Raw genomic sequence first — 24,439 nt, 5'->3', positions numbered from 1 at the left:
AGTCTACACACTGATTTGGGGTGGGTGGATAGATAATTCTTGCTTTGAAGTCTCTTAAAAATAGAATTCTTTAAAAACGGAAAACCTTCTAAATTACATTATTCAAGCAATCCTTACCAAGATGGAAAACTGATAAAGAAGGGTTTTGTTAGAATAAAATTCAACCGAGTATATTTGAATATTTTTTTATTTAATTTATTGCGGTGACATTGATCAGTAAAATTATATAGGTTTCAGGTGTACAATTCTATAATACATCATCTGTATATTGCATTGTGTGTTTACCACCACAACTCAAATCTCCTTCTGTCACCATTTACCCCCATTTACTCTCTGGCAATTCCCTCCCACCCTCCTTTCCCTCTGGTAATCACCATACTGTTGTCTGTGTCTATGATGGTTTCTTTTTGTTTGTTATGTTTTGTTCTGTATTGTTTTGTTTTTGCTTAATCCCTTCACCTTTTTCATCCAGTCCCCCAGCTCCCTTCCCCTCTGACAACTGTCAGTCTGTTCTCTACCTATGAGTTTCTACTTTGTCTGTTAGTTTATTTTGTTCATTAGATTCCACATATGAGTGAAATCATATGGCACTTTCTTAAATTTGAAGATCTCATTGGCTTTTTAAGCGACTCATGGATTGGGCAGCATCCCGTCTAGCAACTACAACAGTGTTCTTAGAGGTTGTGCGAAATGGGAAGCTTTTATAGGAAGAAAGGTGGGGCTAGGGAGCTATTAACAAAAGAAAATAAACCAGTATTTTTAGGCCAGGACATCTTTTTTTGCGGGGAAGGCAGGCAAAGGTTTTATCATGCAGGTTGCCTCTTGAGCCTATGGGGAAGAGAGAAGCGCTCCAGGGACAGATGACCTCATTGATGTCCAGAGAATCCAGGACTGGTTGACTGAGATTATATTCCCGGTAAAGGTCACAACTGCAATTAGGTCAGATGTTAAGTTTAGGTTCGGTATCATGGGCTTTAGCACAAGTAATGCCGTTTTTGGGCTTGTGGTGTTAACAATTGAGAGGCAGTAAATTGGAATGTGGCTCTTTCTATGGGCTTTTCCTTGGGTGTGTACATGCAAATTGTTTCCAAAGGATTCTGTGACCTGGTGGTAGCTCACTGCAGGCTCCTTCAGAAAGCCCAGCCTGAGAGTGTGCTCTGCCCCCTTGTGTCTAAACCTGGTCAATGGTAGGAAGAGTGAAAGAAGAGGAAAGAGCAGGTAGATAAGTCTGATAACTGGCTGTCTTCAGGGTGCCTTGAAAATCAGCGCATAGTTGAGAGTCATGTATACATGGTTGGGTCTAATGAGAACTATATATGTCCCTTGAGATGCTTCCTTAATTCCTAACTGCATATAAAGCTTGTTATAAATTAAATGAAACCAAGAGCAAGCAATCAGCTTACTACAATCTGAAATGAGGGAATTCTACAAATCAAATGAGCCTGTCAACTTACTCAAACAAAACAAAGACATTTGAAAAAATGGCTATAAAATAAAAAGGTACTTAAGAAATTGCCCTAGCTGGTTTGGCTTAGTGGATAGAGCGTCGACCTGCGGACTCAAGGGTCCTGGGTTTGATTCCGGTTGCAGGTTGCAGGCCCTGGTCAGGGCGTGTACAGGAGGCAACCAATCAATGTGTTTCTCTCTTATCAATATTTCTTCTGTCTTTCTGTCTCTCTTCCACTCTCTTTAAAAATCAGTGAAAAAATATCCTCGGGTGAGGATTAGGAAAAAGAAAAGAAATAGTGAAATGATCTTTTTCAGCATCCTAATTCAAGCAAACCAAGCATAATAAAAAGGACATTTTGCTGACAGTTGGGGAAATTTTAATATGAACCAGATATCAGACAACAAAAGGAATTAATGTTAATTTTGCAAAATGTGTAAATGGCCTTGTGGTTATGCTTTTTATTTTCTTTTTAATTAAAAAAGCCCTTATCTGTTAGGGATACATATTGAGGAATTTACATGTGAAATGATATCTGTGATTTGCTCTCCTTAGTTACATGAAATACATCTTTTAATCTTCACATTATTATTGATCCCATATTACAGATAAGGAAGTTGAGGCTTAGAGAAATCAGGTAGCCTTTCAAGCCCACAGAACCATGAAGAGCTAGAATTGGGATTTAGACCCAAAGTAGTGTGCTTCTAGATCTACAGACTTAATTATTATGCCCCATTACCTCCTGAAGGGATAAGCTGATATTTAACTTGGTAGAGACACATTATAAGAACTTGTTCTTTTAAGTTATATGTGTGGTAGGTTCACACCATAATATTCAAAGTCCAAATTTATTCAGGGAATTGATCAATGCTAACATCAATGTCACATAACAGAATTACGTGTTTTAAGTGTTAAGAAAATTTTCTAAGTTCTTTTTATGTGTTTTAAAATGTCTCTACTCAACAAAAATGATTCTTGAACACTTAGCTGTACTATTTTATATATTAAAAAATTGCTAATTCTCCAGTCTCACTTGGCATTCTTTTTTTCATTGTGCTCCCTTCAACCATGGAGAATTGGACATCCCTTCTGGTTGGAAATTGCCCCTCATTTTTGCCTAATCACCTTTGACTCGTTGTTCAGATTCCAGTGCAAATGTCACTTCCCAAGAAAGCCTGCGATGGTGTTCTCCAAGATTGTGTTTTTGGGCAAAAAAATGTGTTGGTTACCATCACAGCTAGCACATTGCCTGGCAGATAGTAGATATCAATGAATACATTTGTTGAATGAATGAATGAATGAATGAATGAATGGAAAACTATAGTCTTATTTCTGAACTAAGAGATAAAATGCACCAAGTTTTCATTTCAGTTCTTAGTCTGTTTCCTGAGATATAAGGGGAACTGACTAAGCACCTCAGTAGAGAGCACCGTATACTAGTACACCATACCAAGGAGTCATGTTGAACACTTTTGTCTTACTCAGTGGATCCAGCAAATCGAAGGAGCAGAAGCTGCCCTGCACCAGAAAATGATGGAATTGGAGAGTGACATGGTGAGTACAAAGATGAGGTATCATAAAATTAAAGGAAAATGGGAAATGAACAGGCAAGTGGGAAATGATTGTTTTCTACCAGTTTTATTTGGCAGTGATGAAAGTTTGTAGCCTTCCCATTATTTTGAGTACACACTGTGGAAGTTCCCAGAAGTCTCCAAGAACCGTTTATATTGAAAATACCCTTGAAAACTCTTTAAATGCACAAATATTAATTACACATTCTAGGCATTGGAGCTCAGAGGTATTCAGGACAGTCACCAGCAAAATGAGTCTTGCAGGTGGTTATGTACCAAAGGCAGTCATATACACAAAGAAATAACTGACTGTACTTGGGCCTGTATTATATACAAAGACATATTTTTAAATACTAATGGGAAAATGTGCACAATCTGAGAGGCACACAGAAGCTGAGGACTGCAAGGGAACATTAGATTTATCTCCAGTTCTTGCTGGCTCTGCCTCAGGAACAGACACCCATTAAGTAGCATTGTGGTGGTGGGTGGGATTGCCACCACTCTCTGAATTCTTATCTATCTTTGTGTTTGCTAATCACACACAGATGACATCGCATGAGTTTTTCATTATCCAACTCCGCTATATTACATTTCATAACATCCTTACAAAAATACACTATCATAATATATTTGCACAGATATACTTATTAGTGAACATTTATCTTATCAAAATCTATACTCTTGGATTGGCATAAAAACCCTTTAAAGCATTGTTCATTATGTCTTTTGTGCTTCTTTCCATTGATTTTCACATTGTCTGTGTGAGACGCTGAAAGTTGAACTATTTCCCTAACAGACAAAATCGATGACCTTACAAATACTGGTGATTTGTCTTGTGATGGAATTAGAGAAAACACTGATCAATATGATTATATATCACTTTCTGGTTAACTAAGCTGACTCTATTTATCAACATGGCCCTTTTTTATAGGAACAATTCTGCAAAATCAAAGGCTATCTGGAGGAAGAACTAGACTACAGAAAACAAGCTCTGGACCAAGCATATATGGTAGGTACAGCAAGCAGTCAAGAGACCCAGAGTGTTTATATCCAAATACTATGGAGGGAAACATCCAATTTAATTTTTCATGCCACATACTTGAATAGACCACAGTGTGCAATTGTTTATTTATTCAGTGGTTTCCAGTTCTTATTTTAGAAAATATATCTCTAGCTCTTTTTGTTATAATATTCTTATAATACTTAATAAATATTTAATTTTACCTTAATTTTTTAAATTAAATGTATATTATTATATAATCCTATCTAATAAAGCGGGGATATGCTAATTGACCATCACTCTGTCACAAAGCTAACTGCACCTGCAAGTTCCCATAAGGAGCCTTAACGAGCAATCAGCAGGGACCTGAGGCTACACCCTCCCCCGCCTCCGTGGGGCTTGACAGGGGATCTCAGGCCATGCCCCCCACCTGGCAGGGCTTGACAGGGGACCTCAGGTCACACCCCCCACCCAGCAGGGCTTGATGGGGGACCTCAAGGTGCACTTTCAGTCCTGGTGTTGGGCTAGGGGACCTCAGGCTGCTCCCCCCGCCCCAGCGCCAGGCTGGGGGACCTCAGGCCATGCCCCCCACCTGGTGGGGCTTGATGGGGGACCTCAAGGTGCACTTCCAGTCCTGGTGTTGGGCTAGGGGACCTCAGGCTGCTCCCCCCGCCCCAGCGCCAGGCTGGGGGACCTCAGGCCATGCCCCCCACCTGGTGGGGCTTGATGGGGGACCTCAAGGTGCACCCTCAGTACTGGGTTGGTGGAACTCAGGCTGCACCCCCTGCCCAGCGGGGCTTAACAGGGGACCTGAGGCTGCACCCCCCTCCCGGTGTTGGGCCAGGTCTGGGTCTCACACAATTTTGAGGTGCATGTGGGTGGGCGGGGACTTGACTCTGGGTCCCGTGGTGAGCCCCAGACTCTGACAAGAGGAAGGTTTTCATATACATTTTACTAATTTTCTTTCATCTCTGACACTTCTATTATAGAGAAAGGGCAAATAGCAATATTAAATTATTTCCTCTAATTAGTCCCCTTTTAATGTGCACGAATTTTGTGCACTGGGTCACTAGTATTTTATTTATTTTTTTGTGTTTTTTTTAAAAATATATTTTATTGATTTTTTACAGAGAGGAAGGGAGAGGGAGAGAGAGTTAGAAACATCGATGAGAGAGAAACATCAATCAGCTGCCTCCTGCACACCCCTACTAGGGATGTGCCCGCAACCAAGGTACATGCCCTTGACTGGAATCAAACCTGGGACCTTTCAGTCCACAGGCCAACGCTCTATCCACTAAGCCAAACTGGTCAGGGCAGGTCACTAGTATTTTAATGAAAGACAGACTGCATGGCAGTGTAGATTAAAGAGAAAATGAATTAAATCCAATGGGGAGCCTAATTTAGTGATAGAGTAATAAAGTCTTTAATGTTTGTTATATACATTTTTAATTCACTTATTTCCCACAACAACCCCAAGAGATACAGGTGATATTATTCCTCTATTACATAAGAGGACATGAAGGCTTAGCGAGTTAAAGGAATCTGCCCAAACTGGTAAGTAGGTAGTGTTTAGATCTGACTGCAGACATTGTGGCCTTAACTACCATAATCCAGCCACCACGAGCAAAGCTGCATCAGTAAATCGGCTGTACCTTCTCTCCCACAGATCATGCTGAGTGAGGAGCACACTTGACCCACTCCCCTGTACAAAAGTCATAACAAGCAATTCCTAATATTGGACTAGAGCTTGCATTTCTCCTGTCCACATGCAAACCCCCCATCATTAATTCACAACAATGACTCAAGAGAAAAAGAGCAAACTTAGAAGAGGAACATTTCAGGAAGTTGCTTGTAGAGGTTTTTCTAATGCTTTCCTGGAAGCAGCCCACGTCACTTTTGGGAAAAGAGTGAAGCACTTAGTTTCTGCTCATAACAAAGATGAATTGGTATTCCCCCTCCAAGATGAAGAAGAGGTTCTGAGCATTACTTGATGGGGAAAGGAGAGAATGAGTTGGTCACTAGAGAATAAAGAAGGAAACGATTCTTCCCCTCCCTTCCCACCCTTTATCCTTGCCTCCTCTACCTGTACATAAAAAAATTAAGCTGTCTGTTGGCTGGTGCATTCCAGTGGTGAGCTGAAACTAAACCCCAGCTTAGGAAACAGCGTTATTCTTCATGTGGATGACTCTGTGCTGAAAGCATGGGAACAACGAGGAAATTTTTTTTTAAATTAATTAAAAAATAAAAATAAAAAATTAAGCTGTGTATACTCATTCAGACAATAGTATTTAACTTTAAAAAGATGAGATCTGCATAATCTATGACAAGAGTTAGGAAAACATCCCTCACCAGGGCATGTCTGTTTACCTCTGTCAAAGCCACAGGGAACAGACTGTAGATTTTGGCAACTGTGTCTGAAACATGTTTCTAAAAAAACACACACACACAAAAAAAACACACACACAGTGGGATGTAAGGAAGAGTAGACTCTTCATCTAAAACAAGAGAAGACTTGCCCAGGTGGTGTGGCTCAGTGGTTAAGTGTCAATCCATGAACCCGGAGGGCACGGTTCGATTCCTAGTCAGGGCACATGTCCGGGTTGCAGGCTCGATCCCCCAGATCGGATAATGCAGGAGGAAGCAGCCAATCAATGATTCTCTCTCATTAGTGATGTTCCTACCTCTCTCTCCCTCTCCCTTCCTCTCTGAAACCAATAAAAATATATATTTTAAAAACAGACCAATTCCAGAGACTCCAGGCCATTTTTAGATCATATTTCCTGATTTTTATTTTAAGAAGAAATATGGGGATTATAAAGCCATCTTCAGGTACTGAGGTCTGTCATGTGAAAGATTCGTGGCATTTTGTGCATTAAATTTACCTCTAATTTCAAGTATTTTATTCCACCTTTGACCACTTTTCAATACTTATTTCTAAAAGTATGGCCATTATAATAGATGTCTTTAAATATTTGAAGGGCTGTCAAATGGAAGAGAAAACAAACTTATTTTCAGCTACATTTCAGAATAGACGAATGTACAGTTATTATAACAAAGTAAGAACTTTTAAAAAATGAAAGTTGTCCAAGAAAAATAACAAATTTCTCATCATCTAAGAAGTTAACATATTGGATGAATGATTCTTATGGACTCTTATAAAGGGGATTATTATATGGGTGGTTAGTCTGGATAAACTATGAAATGCATTTTATTGCTATGATCCTGTAAGACTAACATAACACATCTCTTCCCATACACACACGTATGTGTTCACTCACACACCACATAGAAAATGCTCAATTCCAACGTTAGACTTTTCTCATTTTATTTGCCAGAGAATCCAGGAACTAGAAGCTACTTTGTACAATGCTCTGCAGCAAGAAACTGTTATCAAGTTCGGTGAACTGCTGAGTGAGAAACAGCAAGAGGAGCTGAGGACTGCGGTAGAGAAGCTACGGCGGCAGATGCTGAGGAAGAGCCGAGAATATGACTGTCAGATCCTTCAGGAGAGAATGGAGCTCTTGCAGCAAGCCCACCAGGTGAGGATGAGTGACTTCCGCGTAGGGTTGGTACTAAGCAAATGGGACTCAGCACCAAGAACACAGTGCTGGGTATGGGTGTGGAGAAGCCCAGGAGTGAGGCGCTATTTTCAGAGTAAAGTAAATCACTTTTGTTTCCTGCCTACGTTTAGATAAGGGAGGACTGTTTTGCAATGATTCCATCTTAAGAAAATTGGCATTGTAGAAGCACTGCATTTTACTACTATTTCTGCAGCTGCTTTGTCATGAAATACCCTTTGACTCGCATCCATGATTCTCCCTGTTATGCGGGAAGGCCGGGCTTTCTCCAGGACAGGAATAATGCTTTCCTCCCGTTACTCAGCCCAGCCCATACCTAGTCCGATCACACAGTCTGAATGGGGTGAAAGAACACACGGGCCTTTCCCTTTATTCCCAGAACAAACAGCAAGAGCAACAACGCTTGGAAGATGCCACTTGCTTCCTGGCACTTGCTGTGTGTCAGCAAGTAAACTAAGGGCTCTACTTACATCATTTCATTTAATCTGCAAAAGAGCCCACGAAGGTGGATATCCTTAATATCCCAATTTAAGAGAGTGATTCTGAAACAAGAGCACTTGAATGGTTTGCCCAAGATGACACAGATAGTAAGCAACAGAACCAGAATTGCAGCCCAGGTCCGCCGGACTCCAAGGCCACTGTGCAAAACCACTTTCCTAACTGACTTAGGCAGCTTGAGTTGTGCGTGATTTGTGATTCATCTACACTGGCGAGGTTCAAAATAGACACCCAGTATTCATTTATAGCCCAAATTCTTCATCCAACTCTTAGTTTATGTCTTAGCTTAGAAGGTGAGGAAAAGGTCAAAGGCAGATTCCACAAGAATTCCAGAATTGGAAGTGCCAGGCTATGTAGTATTGGGCACTCAGAAGCTGTAACAAGCAGCTGGTACAAAACCCAGATGGGCTATACAAGAAGAAGGAATCATGTGGTCATCAGAGATCAAGGTGAGTGGAAAAGGAACAGGGGTTATTTGATAACATCAGTAAGAACAGTGTGTGGGCAACTTGACACTTCGCACACCTCAGGTGTAGCCGGGAGCTTTGTGGCTAACAGACTCCCCGAGGTAACAGGGAACACTGAAGCCATTTGTCTAGTTGCCAGACAGATTCAAAAATAGTCCTGGAACGTTATTGTCTTCAGGATTAGTTGTGTTATTTTTCTTAGGTTTGCTTTTCCCCTGATTTGTCAGTTCCCTCCTTGAAATGTTTATGGAAGTGTAATCTCTACTGTGTATTATGAGAACTGGCCAATCGTGTTTTGTGAGGAAATTCCACCCTGAAACAGAGTTGAAATAAGGTTGAAAAGAAAGGTTGGCAAAAACCGATGGGCTTGTTTGCATTTGTGTTAGTCAGCTTTATCCAGTTTTAACTGTAGTAGCAGCCAACCAAAAAATCTTAATCCAAATGGTTCATAACGATGTTTGTTTCTTGTTCACTAGTTCTGATTCACACTGTCTCTGCTAAGATGCAGCATTCCACAAGTCACATCCCACCCGCCAACACCGGTCCCTTGGCCAAGCCCGAGGACAATGGGGTGGGGACTACATCTCTCACGAGGAAAGGGTCTGCAGGGATAGACCCAGTAGAGAGGGTTAGAAATAATTCCCATCACAGGTGCAGGTGATTTTGAAAATGCAGCAATGGGTAGGAGAAAAGGTATATGTGATATTTCCAGCTGCAAATACTATTGCTAATGTGTTTATAGAAAGTTGACTGTTTTAGGTCGGTGAACAATCTTTTTGTTCAACTTAATGCCCACTAATGCTTTTCCTTTTTCTTCTTTCTGCAGAGAATCCGTGACTTAGAAGATAAAACAGACATCCAGAAAAGACAGATAAAGGACTTAGAGGAAAAGGTAGGTGTTAAGGTCAACATCTATTTTAATTTTACTTTATAATCCATAATGAATACCAGTTTCACTCCCTGTGTGTGTTCTTTCTTTCGTCTCAGTTACTGTGTACCTTGCCTAGGCAGGTGTGTAGACGTGGGCCTCACCTTGAGGCAGGCCCCGGGATCCCCGCGTAGGTGCTGCCCTCGGTACTTAGCCTTTTGTGTTGATTCCCATTCTTTTCTGTAAGTGTTTTCTTTCCTCAGTTTCCCCTTCTTCATCTTTATTTCCTCTTCAAACGTTTCTTTTGAGTTTTGTTATTCTGCTTTCTTTCAAAAATATTTTAGCACCTTTTAAAAAATCCCATTATTATTCATAAGAAGCCCTTCGTTCCTGATACTGCAGTTTCACTTCAAAAATAAATTCATAGATGTAGATTGACATATGATAATCATGCCCTCCTGTCACTTCCTCGTGTCATTTCCCCCAGTGATCTGGAAAAGTCACTGCTTCTTCCAAGCGAGCCAGCACTTTTGGGGGGTTAAAGCATGGTCTTTCTTAAAGAGGACATTTGCAGATGTGTGTGTGATGGGAGAAGGGGCACTCGTTCAGGGATGCTAAACAAGCTCTGCAGTGCCTTAAACAGTCTGGCACAACAAAAACTTACCCAGCCAGTGATGCCAGGAGCGCCTGCTGAGGAACACAGCGAAGATGGCGAGAGGTTTTCCCGGAGTTCCAATCTGATGGACTGGAAGTAGCTGCCTGATCCCTATGTTGCAAAATAATATAATGCTTTGCTGTATCTTCCATAGTCACCCAAGAAGAAAATAGCAAACCATGTGGCATTTCTGAGACAATGGTTTGAATTTGGTTCAACCTAAGTTGCTTCTGTAGTTGTCCACATATGTGAGTTCAGATGGAGCTTGTGGGGAGCCATTAGCCAGACCATCAGCCACCTGGATTCTTTTGTAGGCCGGTCTTCACATACTTACTTGACATTGGGTAAGACCCCCTGTGTCTAAGCCATGTCTATGGAATAGGGATGATAACACTTGCATTCACCTCCTCTCCATGAGGAACCAATTAGGTGACTATGTGAACATGTGAAAACACTAAGAAAGTCAAATTTAAAAGTATAAATTTTTTAAATTACCAAATGTAAAGTATACATCTGCAAAATTTTAAATTTGAATTTTCCTCATTTCAGAAGTGTGCTATTTAGTTCTCCAGGATTGAATGAGGCAAAGTTAAACAAGGACTTAGTCTAATTTCCCAAGTTTTTGGCAAGAAGACCCACAAAAGGCAGGATTTCCCTACAGCTTCCCTGGTTGTCAAAGGACACTCGATGTCTTCCAGTTTCCACATTATTGGCTGGCGAGTTCTTGGCTCTAGTCATTCTCTGCTAATCCTTAAACAGCCCTGGGGCTGGCTCAAGGACAAAGTCACAGCTCAGATCGTTCTGCCCAGAAACTTCAGTTCGGTTCCCATTCAATTGAGGAAAACAAACACAGGATTTTTTTTTTTTTAATCTACTAATGTCACCCCGGTGGCCATTCTCTTAATAAACCCCATAGAAATGTTGGGAGGAGGGAGATTAAGATTATGTTTAGTTCAGAATTCCATGTGAGCTTTTCATTTTATGGATCTGACCTTCCTAAACATCTATATATATAAAAGGCTAAGCGACCGTCCAACCAACCAGTAGGTATGATGAGCACGGGTGACGCACTCCGAAACCAGAGAAGAGGGAGCCCAATTCCTAATGGGGCCACGCGATTCCACCTTCGGCCGTGGGTTATGTTGTTGCTGGGACACTATAGGCCCCGAATCTGGTTTATTGCACACTTGTGTTTGGGTTCTACAACCTGTACAACAGCAACTTTGCAGAGTGCCCTCTCGTACTCCGGGACCCCTTGGGGGATGTTGGAGAGCCAGTTTCGGCCCAATCCTCGCAGGCCAGTCCAAGGTACCCCACCTGCCAGAGGGACCCCACTCACTCCACAGATGTCCTTCAAGCCACGGCGCCACCCCAGGTGCAGCCGGCTGGGGAGGGACCATAGGAGGTTGGCTTCAGGGTGTGTCCGGCCTGTCTCACCCAGTCCCACCCCGCCAGTCACCTTCCAATTAATATCCTTTCAATGTGCATGAATCCGTGCACCGGGTCACTAGTTTATGATAATGAGATAATATACTTAACAAAAAATATGGATTCTTTAGTTATCAAGAAATATATTCCACATATAGGAGTAAATTAAGTCACTTCAAAAATAATCCAGTTTGTTTCTGATTAGAGTTTGAATGAGAGATGAGCACCTTCTATTCTTCTATTCACCCAACCTCAGTTCTACTCATCTACAAGCCTAGTAAAAATGCTAAAGATCACTTAAGTCAGAGATACTCTCCACTCTTTTCCTTGGAATACTCGAACACCTTCTCAAGGTATATAAAATATCCTTTCTTTGTTTCTAATTCCCATGCACACCATTAATATAAATCAGGTGATAACAGCAAACAGCAAAATTGCCCAAAATGTGCAGCTTTCACCATATTCAAACACTTTCATTTCCATCATCTCATTTGATTCTCATAATTATTCTGTGATTCAGACACAGCAAAAATAATGATCCTCTTAATAAAACAATAACTCAGAGATTAAACAACTTTCCCAAGATTGTATAATCACTTCATGGCTAATCAGGACCAGAGGTCTGCCCACCACACTGCATAGACTAAGAATCTCATTACAGGCTGAGTGGTTGGGCATCTCCTCATTCATGCCCAAGAGGCAGTGCCGATATTTGACCTCCTGGGAATAGTGGAAGCCTCCCATTCCTCTCCTTCTCCATCCTCTCCTGCTACAGGTGCCACCAGACCCCTCTCCACCTTCAAGGAATGAAATAAAAAGGACCATTTCTGCATTTTAGACTAATAGAATAGTCACTGATACATGGCTCTTAGCACCATGTTTGCAACTTGTTCATGCAATTTTGCCATAGTGAAGCAAGAGCCTTCTAACCAGTGGCATTAAAGGAAATATGCAAATAACATGTCCATAATATGAGGATGCTGCACATGCCATACAGGAAGCCATGTGCAACAGAATGCTCCTGGAGACTGAAGACAAGGCAAAGACTTCCTGCCTCTGTAAGAGTAAATCACTAAAGAAATCAGTATTGGAAAAAACTGACCTCACTGTGACCTTTTATAATTAGTATAGAGTCGGTTATATACTAGTGCTACATAAGATCTGTTGGTCCATCAGGTATGTGCTTCTCTAGTGAAGATTCTTGCTGAAGATAAACAAATCAGGCTTCATTTAACTTCTGTAGGTCAGGTAAAGTGAGATCTATCTCAGAAGCATGAAGGCTGGAACAGCATCGAATATTCTTTATTCAAAGTGTCCACTGATGTATAGGCAGATGTCACACCAATAGGATGGCCACACAAACCCACTGGTGCAGGACAGACCCAGTTTATACCTGTTGCCTTGGTGTAATTACTAATAGTATCCCATTTCCCTCTCTGGGGTATCACACTGTGGCTAATTGGTCATATATTTACCCTACATATTACTATTCTTCCAAATGAGCCTTAGTCCTAAAACCTAACACACTAACCAATCAATGACAGCATTGATGATTAAGTGTATGCTCTGATCATATTTTATGTTTTTGAAATAATCTTCCATGCATTAAAAATGAGACAATTAGCATATAATAGAGTAAGACTTGGGAGGTCCATGCTCTAAATTTCACTATGCCATGACATTATATGAAATTAGTCTATTAGTGAAATGATCTGTGCTTTTTTTCTGAACCTATACAATTAAGGGCTTACACCAATTATCTGTAAGACCCTCTCAGAATTCTAAAATGTATGAGTCGATGTTAGCTGAACACCAGTTAGTTATTCATTGTGTTGCTTTGCCAGTAGACAAATAAAAGGTATATTTTTTGAAACAAAAGGTATTTGCTGTTATGTGAGAAGTGATCAGACGATGTGGAAAAGCTGAGGTTTGTACTACGTGAACAGCACTACAGAAATTCAGATTTATGTAATCTTCTTCTTTTTCTTCTGCAGTTTCTGTTTCTATTCTTGTTCTTCTCTCTTGCCTTTATTCTATGGCCTTGATGTCAAGGTGCCTCTTAAAGGTAAGATTCCATTTAATTCTCAAAATGTGGTTCTGATAGGTATATACAGGTAGTTATTAGGCCCATGTTTAAAAAATACACATGGTTTGAGTAGCTTAAATGTCATAAAATGAGAAACGGATCCAATCCAGTTGGGTGTTTATTGGAGAAGTATAACGAGAATCCAGATTTTTTTTTTCTAATTAAGTTTTGCTTTGGGAAGTCACGATGTCTATAGATCTCAGTATTCTCATCATAATCATTACACAGAGAGTTGCTTCCATATCTTCAAAATGAAGAAATATATTTTCAGTTTCTTTTCCAGTTTGAAAATTCTGATATCTGTGAATCCTAACAAGCTAATAAATGATTGATTTTTTTAAAACCCTTTCTCCCCATCTGTCTTCATCAAAACTCAGGAAAGCAGGAAAGTAAAATTGGATCTTGGGTTTTCAAATAAGATTATTGTCAATGTCAATTTAGAAGGGAAAAAATAGAATAGTCTTATTGTTGCTAAATCAAGTCCATGTCTAAGTAATCTTAGACAGTGATTCCCAGTGCCATTTAAAATAAAGATCCCATGGTCTTCCTGTGACTTAACTTAATGAAGCAGATTCCTGGGTAGATAGTGGGAGAGACAGAGAGCAAGGATTGATCTATACTTTTAACAAGCACATCAGGTGATTCTGATGTCCACCCAGGTATGGAGACCACAAATCTCAATACCATCACTCAAAAATGAGAAAAGGCTGGCTGCCATTCTCAATACATTTATCACAGTCTGTGACAGCTTTGGTTATCCTATTAAGTTATGTTAGTCAAGGATCTTTCCTGGACCTCATGTTATTTAACCTTTTCTGTAAGTGTAAGAGAGACACTTTCTTATTCCATGGGTATCAATCAACTCGGTGACCTGCAGGCGGAACACACAAGCAGAAGGGCTTCGGCATGCACAAGGGAGGAGTTAGGCAGATATGCCCAGAAAGTTATGTCTTCCTATAACCAACTCTCTGGCTTGATTCCATCCAAAATATTTTCTTTACAGACAGACAAATATCCTTCATCTGACATGAAGGCTGGTAGCCTTGCAGCACAAAAAGAAGAGGGTTGAGTCTCTCAAGTTGAATGAGAATATCTTAAGTGAAATGGGTGAGATTCTTTAAAAAAGGATCAAAACATTCAGAGCGTCAAAAAAAAAACAAACAAAAAAACAACAACAACAAAAAAACAAGCAGCCCTCCCCCAAAGAACAATAAATAAACAGGCAAATAAAGTTCATGAGACACAAGTACTACATGGGGGTTAGGAAAGAAAAGTCCAACTTCGTAAATAAATAGCAGGTAGGAAAGGAGTAGGTTTGCACATGGACATCAATCATGGCTAACACTTATGTGGCAGGGACTGTGTTAAGCAACAGATACACAAATCTGCACAAAACCCCCTATAAACCAGGTGATAACAGCAAAATTGCCCCAAATGTGCAGAATTTCATGATATTCAAGGCACTTCTACGTCCATCATCTCATTTGATTCTCATAATTAGTTGCTTTAGTTGTTATTTTTTGTTTTATTTTTTTTTTACCAGTCGGAGGAACTACAGCTTTTAACTTTCCCAAGTCCACACAGCTACTAGTACAATTCCCAGGCCTGGGATTTGTACCTGGACAGCCTCATTCTAGAGACCACTTTTAACCACCATACTACTGCCTCACAAATGAAAGAGGGCATTTCTCTCACATTCTGAGCATCATTTTATGTTCATGTATATCAGCAACCAGAGGCATCCTCCACGATTTGTGTGGTACTCCCTACTAATTGGGTTTTGAAATTACAAGGCCCTCTATACCTTGTAATCCCTTGAGAGCTGTACAAGATTTGAATTGCTTTTCCTCCCGAGTAGACCTTAATTGACACTTAGTAATTATCTGTTGAATAAAAAAACAGTATTAATAACAATATAGCAAATTAATGTAGCAGTGTATCTGGGTGGTATAAAGTATGCACAGGAGAACAGCTGAGTAGTTTAGAGTGTACAGCCTTGAAGTTACTCAATTTACAGTAATTTTACATTTTGGGAGACTGCCTTTAAGTCTATTTGTTTTATTATTATTATTTTAAATCCTCACCTGAGGATATGTTTATTGATTTTAGAGAGAGGAAGGGAGAGAGAGAAATATCAATATGAGAGAGAAATCAATTGGTTGCCTCCTGTACATGCCCTGACTGAGAGATCAAATCCCAAACCTTTTGGTGTACAGGACAACACTCCAACCAACTGAGCCACCCAGCCTGGGCAAATCCATTTTTTTTTAAACCAACAGTTTTACCCAAATGGATTTTCATGACAGACATGAAGACAGAAATTATACATGTGCGATTTGAAACAGAATTTAGGATTTATCTCTGAAAGTGTGTAAGTTGAAAGTTTGCAAGTGAAAGACTTTTGTACTTACACACATATTTTAAGTATACAAACACACATACACTATACACACACACACACACACACACACACACACACACACACACACACACCTTGCAGTATCTTTTATATACACTGATGTCAGTTTTCTTATTTACCAGAGAATATGGGAATATTATAGCTGTAACCAGTTGTTTAGAACTCTCATCACAGTGGGATGTAAATATGAAGATAATCTATTTTTTCTCAAAACATAGCTTAAACTCGACTTTCGTTTTATTTCTCTCTTTCGTTAAATCTTAGGTTGGTTCCCAAGATTTTTAGTCCCTTTCAGTTCTTAGAATTCTAGCTTAGATTAAAAATTCTGTCTCTGCCTCTGCTTAATCTCACTTCTTCCCTATGCCCAGAGGTGGGGAACGGGGGAGGGAGCCTGGTCTGGCTCTAAGAGAGCTCTTCCCCTTCCCTCCTCAAGGCTCAGCTCCTCCGGAGGGCAGGGAAGAGGAAGCAGGGCAGGGGGACATGCCTCTCCATTCCAATGGTGGTCAGTGCCGTTCCTCTGGATATTACTGACCAGGTCTCAATGTGGTTTTGAAGGGAGGTGATGGAAGACTGATCATGAGGGGGACATAGGTCTGAGTTCCTCAGAAGCTGTGCAGAACATGCTCACTGCACTGTTCCCTGACTGATGGAGGCCCCAGCTCGCCCACTGCCACTCCGGATGCCACCATGGTGGTCCCAGTCACAGCTTCTTGCTGGGGGGAAGCTATTGCTCCCGTCTCTGCCCATCATCCCCCTCCAGTTCTCTGCACAGATAGACAAGGGAAGATGAGCATCGCTCTGTACTCGAACGGTAGAACATGAGTGTCCTTTGTACAAGTACCGCCAATCTCTCTCTGTGCCTTTTGGTGCTCCCTGCCTGCCACAGTGAGCTCTCACCTCAACCACTGCACTTCCTAACTACTGGTTCTCCTCTGGGGCTCTATCCATCCTTTATCCCAGTTGAATCTGGCCTTTTGGAGCAGACCAAGTGGCTCTGCAAATATGAATTCCAAATACTTCTGGCTCTCGCATATGGTGGGAGTTTCTTTGAACCTTTAATTTGCCTCTGAATGGGGCACCGGAAGTGCCCTTGGAGTACTAAGTGCCTCCTGTTCCACCCCTTCAGATCTTGGTCACCATTCCTGGGCGCCAGTAAAATCCCACTACAGAATTAGTATCTTCATTATCTAGAGGGGGACGTTAAGGCTTAGAGAAGTGAAATAACTTGTCCTTGGACAGCCATACAATGAGAACATGGGAATCCCATTTTCTCCGTCCACGTCATTCAGACGCTGAAAGCCATGACCTTACACAGCACATAATAGCACATCCTCTGCGCCATTTCCAGCTTTTCTTGAAGGAAAACACTATGCCCTAAACTTCTACCCAAGTGAAACCCAGCCACATGGATTTAAAAAGGAACAGGGCCAGGAGTCCTGACTGGCATAGCCCAGGGGAGTACCTTTTCAGGGACATATCATGGATCAACCAAGAAACCTGGGTGACAAACTTCATAGGGAATCCTCAGGTCAGGACCTTAGCGTGGAGGCTGCCACTGGATACAGTTGTTGGGGAGGAAGTGTGACATCAAACGAAGTCTCTGAAAGGCACAGACCTGCTTTTTTAAAAAAAGTTTTTATTCATTTTAGAGAGGAAGGGAGAGGGATAGAGAAATAGAAACATCAATGATGAGAGAGAGTCATTGATTGGCTGCCTCCTGTGGCCCCCTACTGGGGATCCAGCCCACAACCCGGGCAGGTGCCCTGACTGGGTTTCAACCTGGTGATCTCTGGGTTCAGAAGTTGATACTCAACCACTGAGCCACACTGTCCAGGCCAGAACTGCTTTTAAAATAATATCTTAAGTTAATATTTGGGGCAAGATGATTCAATTGAGTATCTTCAGGCCTCATCTTGGAAGGCCCGGAAAAAAAGGTAATAAATGATACTTAATGTTTCAGGCCACTTCCTGTGAGGCAAGAACTGTTCATTGCTTTAGATGCATTATGTTGCAACAACCTTTGACATAGATAGTCTATTTTCTCATTTAAAATTAATGTAATTAAGCTTAGATACCTTCTTTATGTAACTTGCACAAGATCATACAACTCAAAGAGATGGTAAAGAATGATTTTTTTTTTCTTAAAAGCATTTTGTTTGTTTTTTTCTTCTGTTTTAGCTATTGACAGAAATGGTGATTAAAGAATATTCCCTCTGTCTTACAGAGTAACCGAAAACACGGATAAGACCCCAGAAAGATAAATGCTTCTAAACCTTCAAAGATGGCAGAAATGTTTACAGCAGTGAGAGAGAGATCAAAAGCTAAGAACTACCCTGTAGCCAGGACTACAACTATGTATTTTAAAGCCATTATTCAAGGTTTCTTACTTGACAGTTCCTACATGACCCTGGTGAAAATCTACAATATATGCTGCATTTAATGAAATGTGTATATGTCAAGCCAGAAGAAAAGAACTATAAACATATATTGTGAAGACAAAAAATAAATCAGCAATGGAAACAGATTCAGCAGATCACACAAAGATGTGTCTTGGGCATGGAACCAAAGTTACAAAGAACCATTCTACCCCTGCTGTGCAGGGGGGTCATTTTAATGTAACACCACACCCCATGGAAACACTAGTCCTGAAATAAACATCATTTTAAAAAACATCAAAACAAACAATAAAAACTAGGGTGGGTGGGAATGAAGCACGAGGAATACCTATGAGGAGCTATTTACAATAAAATGTTTCATTTGAAAAGTCTGGTTTCTTACTACAGGGATTTGCTTTTCTGTCTTTATTTTTGTTTAAAACTCAGGAACAGAGACCTCTGCCATGTGAGTGGGAAGGAAAGCGCTCTCCGGGTGGTTTTTCTGCCAAAGGTGGAGTGCATCCCTCAGCTGAGAGAGGAGTCGTGGCTCACAGTGACCCCAACTGCCCTGGCGGCCAAGGCGAAGGACCCCGGCGAATGGGACATCAGACACAGAAGCAGATTTGATGCTCCCTTGACCTCCTGTCACATCTGTCTTGCTCCAGGAACAAGAGACTGATCTCATTCATATTGAAAATGAAGAAGACGATGCTCTAAGTCACTAGCTCCCTGACTTAGTTCTATTGATAATATCTATAGGGAACATGGGCCAGAGAGCATCTCTGAATCTTCCCGTTTCCAAAATACTGGTTTTCAAATGGCTGCTTAGAATTGCCTGCAAATAAATGTCATATGATTTCAGTAAAACCACCATAGAGACGATAAGTAAACTTCTAACAACTTTTGAGTTTGCCACAGGGATGTGAATATAAATCTAAATTATGATTTTTTAAAAAAAAAATGTCCTGATACGCCTCAAGGACTTGGATCTCTTGTCATTTAAATGGATAACATTGTTTGTTTTTCCCAGATTGCTGATAGCAACAAGATAGCTCTAACTTTTTTACATAGAAGTAACATTATGTTACTGATAAGGTTTGTTTTCTACCAGAGACAATTAAAAGACTGGTTCTTTTCCTAAATTAAGTAATACCGAGTCTTGGATTCAGGTGTGAGAGCAAATAAATGTTCCCGAAAAGCTAATTTTACACCTCATTTACTGTAGATAACAAAACAGCCTCAATTTTTCAAATCGTCAAGGTGTTATTTACAGGGCTAGAACTCCCATGACTAGAGAATGTGTATAGGGAGCCAGAAACTCTTTCTATGAAATACGTCCCAAGTCCTCCCACACGTGGGTTCAGTATCTTATTCTTCAGTTTTAGCACTGGCATTTTCAAAGCCAGCAAGTCACTGAAGAGTGTATAAGAAAAGCTGCAATGCTGGGGTCCGCTTTTTGTTTTTATACCGACTGCTGACACAGATATCGTTGGCCCAGTCACTTAACCTCTCTGTGCCTCAGTTTCCTCATCTGCAAAATGAGGTTAAAAAGCTTTTTCATGAAGTTTCTTTTTTGCAATTCTGGAACAAGAGGTGCTTAAAGTAGCACAAAGTGCTTTGTAATTATTCTGACTGCTAATACTATTTGACTTTCTTGTATTGTTGAGAAAGAGAGTCCCCTGTGTAACAACATAGTGCTTGGGTTGGGTTGGATCTACATACTGCAGCACTGAAGCCTTCCCATCAAACCACCTGGGGCATTACTAGCAATAAGGACTGAGAGATCAGAGCCAGGGTCTGTAATAACCCATAGGAAACAGATCATCTCGTGCTGTTATTGAGCAAGAGAGAAGTGTGTGCCATTCCAGTGATGGGGATCTCCTAGCTCTCCTCATTGCTGATGCAAGGCAGGATATAAAACTCACTTTCTCATAGGAGGGCCAGCCATAAAAAGGCTTGGAGTGAACTGATAGCATCACATAATTAATCGGGTCACCCCTCCCATTTGGGGGGAAGGTCCGGTGATGTGTCCTACTGGGAATATATAAATAACTGTCCTGCTGAGTTATTTGTTCAATTGGGTAGGTTCCAGATTAAATCTGAATAGTACATTTGTTGTGCAGACAGTGTGAAAGAGGGTGCCCTCCAGGCTGTGGCCAAACCCTTTCAAACCTCAAAACGTAGGGGAGAGGATAAATTACTCTCCCGTATCTTCAGCTTTTCTCTTTCACTGTCTTCATTGCCATTCCAGGATCCATCTGAGCAAATTCATACTCCATCTCCTCCAGCAAAGCTACTTTCCTTCTCTTCATCTTCCTTTCCCCACTAAGAAATTTGTGGTTTAAATTTTACTTCTGAGTACTGGCTATGGTTTAAATGATTAGAAACATTTGTAAAAATAATGTGGTTTGGTCATATATGCTATCTGCTATAAATCATGGCATCACACACACACAAATCATGCAAGACCAATGACATCTAAGCAGTTTTAGATGTGTTTAGGGAATATGTTGCTTCAGATCCAGGAAATTAGCAAATTTCTCTATATTGTAGGCTAAAAGGTGATATTTTTGCCTAGTCTTACTCATGATCCTCAAAATTATTATCGGATAAGGTCCAATATTTTTATAGGTACACCTCTCTGTTATCCATTTCCACAATTACAAGAAAAAAATAGCAAAATTGTAACTGTCTGATACAGTCACTCATAGATCCATGGAAATGGATCATATCTAAATGAATGCTGCCCTAGTAAATGATGTTCAGAAAAAAGAGTGTCTTATTAATAGAGGAGAGGCCTACTGTGGCCCTACTCCTTACAAAGAACAGACAATCCCCACTCGGATCTTTAATTTCTGCATCTTTACTGTCCCACCACATTGGGCCAATGGGTTAGCCATCAGAACAGCATTCTTCAGGGTCCATTTACTTAATTTTTCTTAAAATATTCATCTCTTGGAAAATAAAGATAACCAACAATATTAAACACTAGTTTGAGATAAAATAAAAGCCCAAATTTAGCACAGTTATTCAAGACAGGAAAATTTTTATGGTAAAGGGGGGGAAATGGAAGACTATATTTGGCTATAATACTGCAAAGCATCTATTACTAAATTGACCAACTTTTTTTAATGCCACCCAATTTTTATTTTTGGAAACACTAGAATCTGTTAAAAATAAGTATAAGATCCCCTTTACCCTATGCCAGTGGTCGGCAAACTGCGGCTTGAGAGCCACATGCGGTTCTTTGGCCCCTTGAGTTTTTAGCAAAGGCCAGCTTAAGAGTACCCTAATTAAGTTAATAACAATGTACCTACCTATATAGTTTAACTTTAAAAAATTTGGCGCTCAAAAGAAATTTCAATCGTTGTACTGTTGATATTTGGCTCTGTTGACTAATGAGTTTGCCGACCACTGCCCTATGCCATGTAAGTGAAATTATTGCCAATAGTGAGATTTTAGGGAAGGGAGAATACATTTCGCTTGATTTTTCTTCCCCTCACAAATAATTTCACACCGGTGACGGGGTCTTCAGGAGGATAGAGGTGACACAGAGGGCTCATAGGTCACCGCTGAAGCAGAAAGGGGGCATTCGTTCTCCACTAGGAATAGAGGAAATCAAGGTTTGTCAAATAATTTTGGCTACAGCATTTCATTTCAACTTACTGTGTTTTCAGTTTAAAATACATCTCTGGCAAACTTGTTCCTTTTTGCCTACTATTGTCAACTTTTTTTTGTAAAACCACTGTGTAATTTATATACGTTCAATGTCCTCAATGTAATTCATAAGATTATTGTTTGAAAGTGAAGCAAGTCTTTTAAACCTGCCTGGGTCTTTATGGGAACTGTAAAACACACTATCCATCAGTTTTGTGTTGGTGTTCAAATAATTGGATCATGTGTGTTATGTTACATGAAAATAGTTGGAAAGCATAGACAGTTTATTTTTTAAATATTTGATTGCATTTTTTTCAATCTGTCAAAGAGTGGCACAGAAAATATATATATTTGCCTACTATATTGAATAATGTACCTTTTGAAAGATCAGTAATCAAAGCGAGTCCTAGATGACTGTGTGTATAATGAGTTAATGCTTCCAGAATGGGCCAGGCCTTTCTAAAGGAAAAAAAAGCAGGTCACGAGGTCTTGAGGGATGAAAGCTTCCATTCTGTTCAACTGCCTTGTCATTTCCATGTAACATATTGTCTTGAGAATGAATTCCAGGCGTGTTGGAAAGAGGATTCAGACATAATAGAAGGTTGGCGTTGATCCTCTATGATTCCATTTGAGGACTGGGCAGGGCGAGATTCACTTTCCTTTGCTGCCTTTAGTTTGGCAGTTTAGTATTGTTGAGTCCAATGTTTAATCAAAATGACCGAAGATATAGTTCAAGGGGCCATGCTGCAGTAATAAGGATGATAACTTGCTGTACTCACCACCAAACTCCGAAGTACAAGTGGTTGATGGCGCAGGGTTCCCTTTCTTCTGTCTTTGTGTTTTTGCATTGAGGTCTCTGTGCCCGTGCTTATATTCCCATCCTTGTCACATCAAACTTCTGTAGGGTGGGAGTGCTACAGATAAACAACGTTGAGTCCAGCTTTGCCTACACTCACGATTCCACAAACTTGCTAAATTGTGGATGTTGTAATTTCCCAAAAGCAGATCCACAACGTCCCCCAATAACAGCAATCACTGATTGGCATCTCACAAAATGTGCCTACCCTCCCCTCCCCATTAACCATAATAATGAGGCAGATCAAAATCCAAACACTTTTATAAATATGTGATGTACATATATGCACATATATATTCTGTACATAGTATGATGGTGTGAGTGCTTCCTACGTGTGTGCTTCTGTCCTGGGGTTGAGGAGTTAAGGAAAGGTTTCCCCCCTGCGTCTGGGTAACCCATGTGTTCGTTTGGCATCTGCTGTCTGTGCTCTTCCTCTCTTTACCTGCTGCCCTCCCCCCTCCCCACCGTCTTTTCATTACTACTCTTCCCTGCTGTTGACTGAGACAAAGATCTGCTTGTTGGTTCTTTTTACGCAGGCCCAGGCCCAGAAACCAGCCTTGTGATGCCGATGGTTTTCTGGGAAGAGCAACAGTACGCCCAACACAATCTACAGCACTCATATGAGCCACAAGTCTCATAGGTTTATCAGTTAAAAACCCCAGTTGCAGAAGGGTCCGTGCATGTTTTAACCTTCAAGATCCAATTCCGTGGGAACTCAAGTATAGAGCCAGTGCATTTGAATACACAACTCCCCGGGTGTCTACTGTACACATGTAGCCAGGGGGCCAATTTCTCAGAGCTTTCCTACAATCAACTGCCTCAACCGGGGTTCCTTCTCTCCATCGCATTAGCATGACTCCATATATCGCTCCAGTGCTTGTTTACTAACAGAAGAAGAATATAAATGGACTGGGTTTCACCAGAGTGACCCTCTGCAGCCACTGAAGATATACATGTATTGTATGCATTACCATAGAGATCGGGATCAGCTTATTGTATGTAAAGTTTTATGAATGGTTATTTTATAATTTGTGTATTTAATATAGGAATTGATGAGCTCTGGTGTTTTAGTTTCTATAAAAATAAAACAAGCTGCATTTTTAAAAACTTTATCTGGCATTGTTCATAGGTTTCTGTTTTGTGTTTAACTGAACTCTTACCTACTTTTGGTAAACAGGGTGAAAGGCAAGTCAGGGCTGTCAGTATAACGTCAGGGGACAGACTCCACATGAAGGTAGTAAATGGGTTTCTCCTCATGTTTCCACTCTGAATTTTTTTAAAAATATATTTTTATTGCTTTCAGAGAGGAAGGGAGAGGGAGAGAGAGATGGAAACATCAATGATGAGAGAGAATCATTGATTGGCTGCTCCTGCACGCCCCCCACTGGGGATTGAGCCTGCAACCCGGGCATGTGCCCTTGACTGGAATCGAACCCTGGACCCTTCAGTCCACAGGCCGACACTCTATCCACTGAGCCAAACCAGCTAGGGCTCCACTCTGAAATTTTTGTTAGAACTGCTGGGGGCACTGTGG

At 40.7% G+C, this 24,439-nt stretch overlaps 1 protein-coding gene and 1 pseudogene across 3 annotated transcripts in view; both read left to right on the top strand.

The window, feature by feature from the left end:
• JAKMIP2 (janus kinase and microtubule interacting protein 2) overlaps positions 1-18,262 on the top strand; it is a 56,326-nt gene extending 38,064 nt beyond the window's left edge. For 2 of the 3 annotated variants that reach the window (XM_008140692.3, XM_028146031.2), the window contains 5 exons: positions 2,933-3,001; positions 3,950-4,027; positions 7,354-7,557; positions 9,388-9,453; positions 13,507-13,557. In XM_008140692.3, the coding sequence (XP_008138914.2) occupies positions 2,933-3,001; positions 3,950-4,027; positions 7,354-7,557; positions 9,388-9,453; positions 13,507-13,557 (468 nt within the window). Of the gene's footprint in view, positions 1-2,932; positions 3,002-3,949; positions 4,028-7,353; positions 7,558-9,387; positions 9,454-13,506; positions 13,558-18,241 lie in introns of those variants that run through there. The other variant, XM_008140683.3, reaches the window with a different exon arrangement.
• Positions 6,088-6,230, top strand: LOC114233535 (small nucleolar RNA SNORA65; annotated as a pseudogene).
• Positions 18,263-24,439: the final 6,177 nt, after the last annotated feature.

This window comes from Eptesicus fuscus, chromosome 6 (assembly GCF_027574615.1).
Source record: "Eptesicus fuscus isolate TK198812 chromosome 6, DD_ASM_mEF_20220401, whole genome shotgun sequence".
Taxonomy (NCBI): Eukaryota; Metazoa; Chordata; class Mammalia; order Chiroptera; family Vespertilionidae; genus Eptesicus; species Eptesicus fuscus.
The sequence above is the reverse complement of the archived record's forward strand: the minus strand, read 5'-3'. Positions and strand labels throughout refer to the sequence as shown.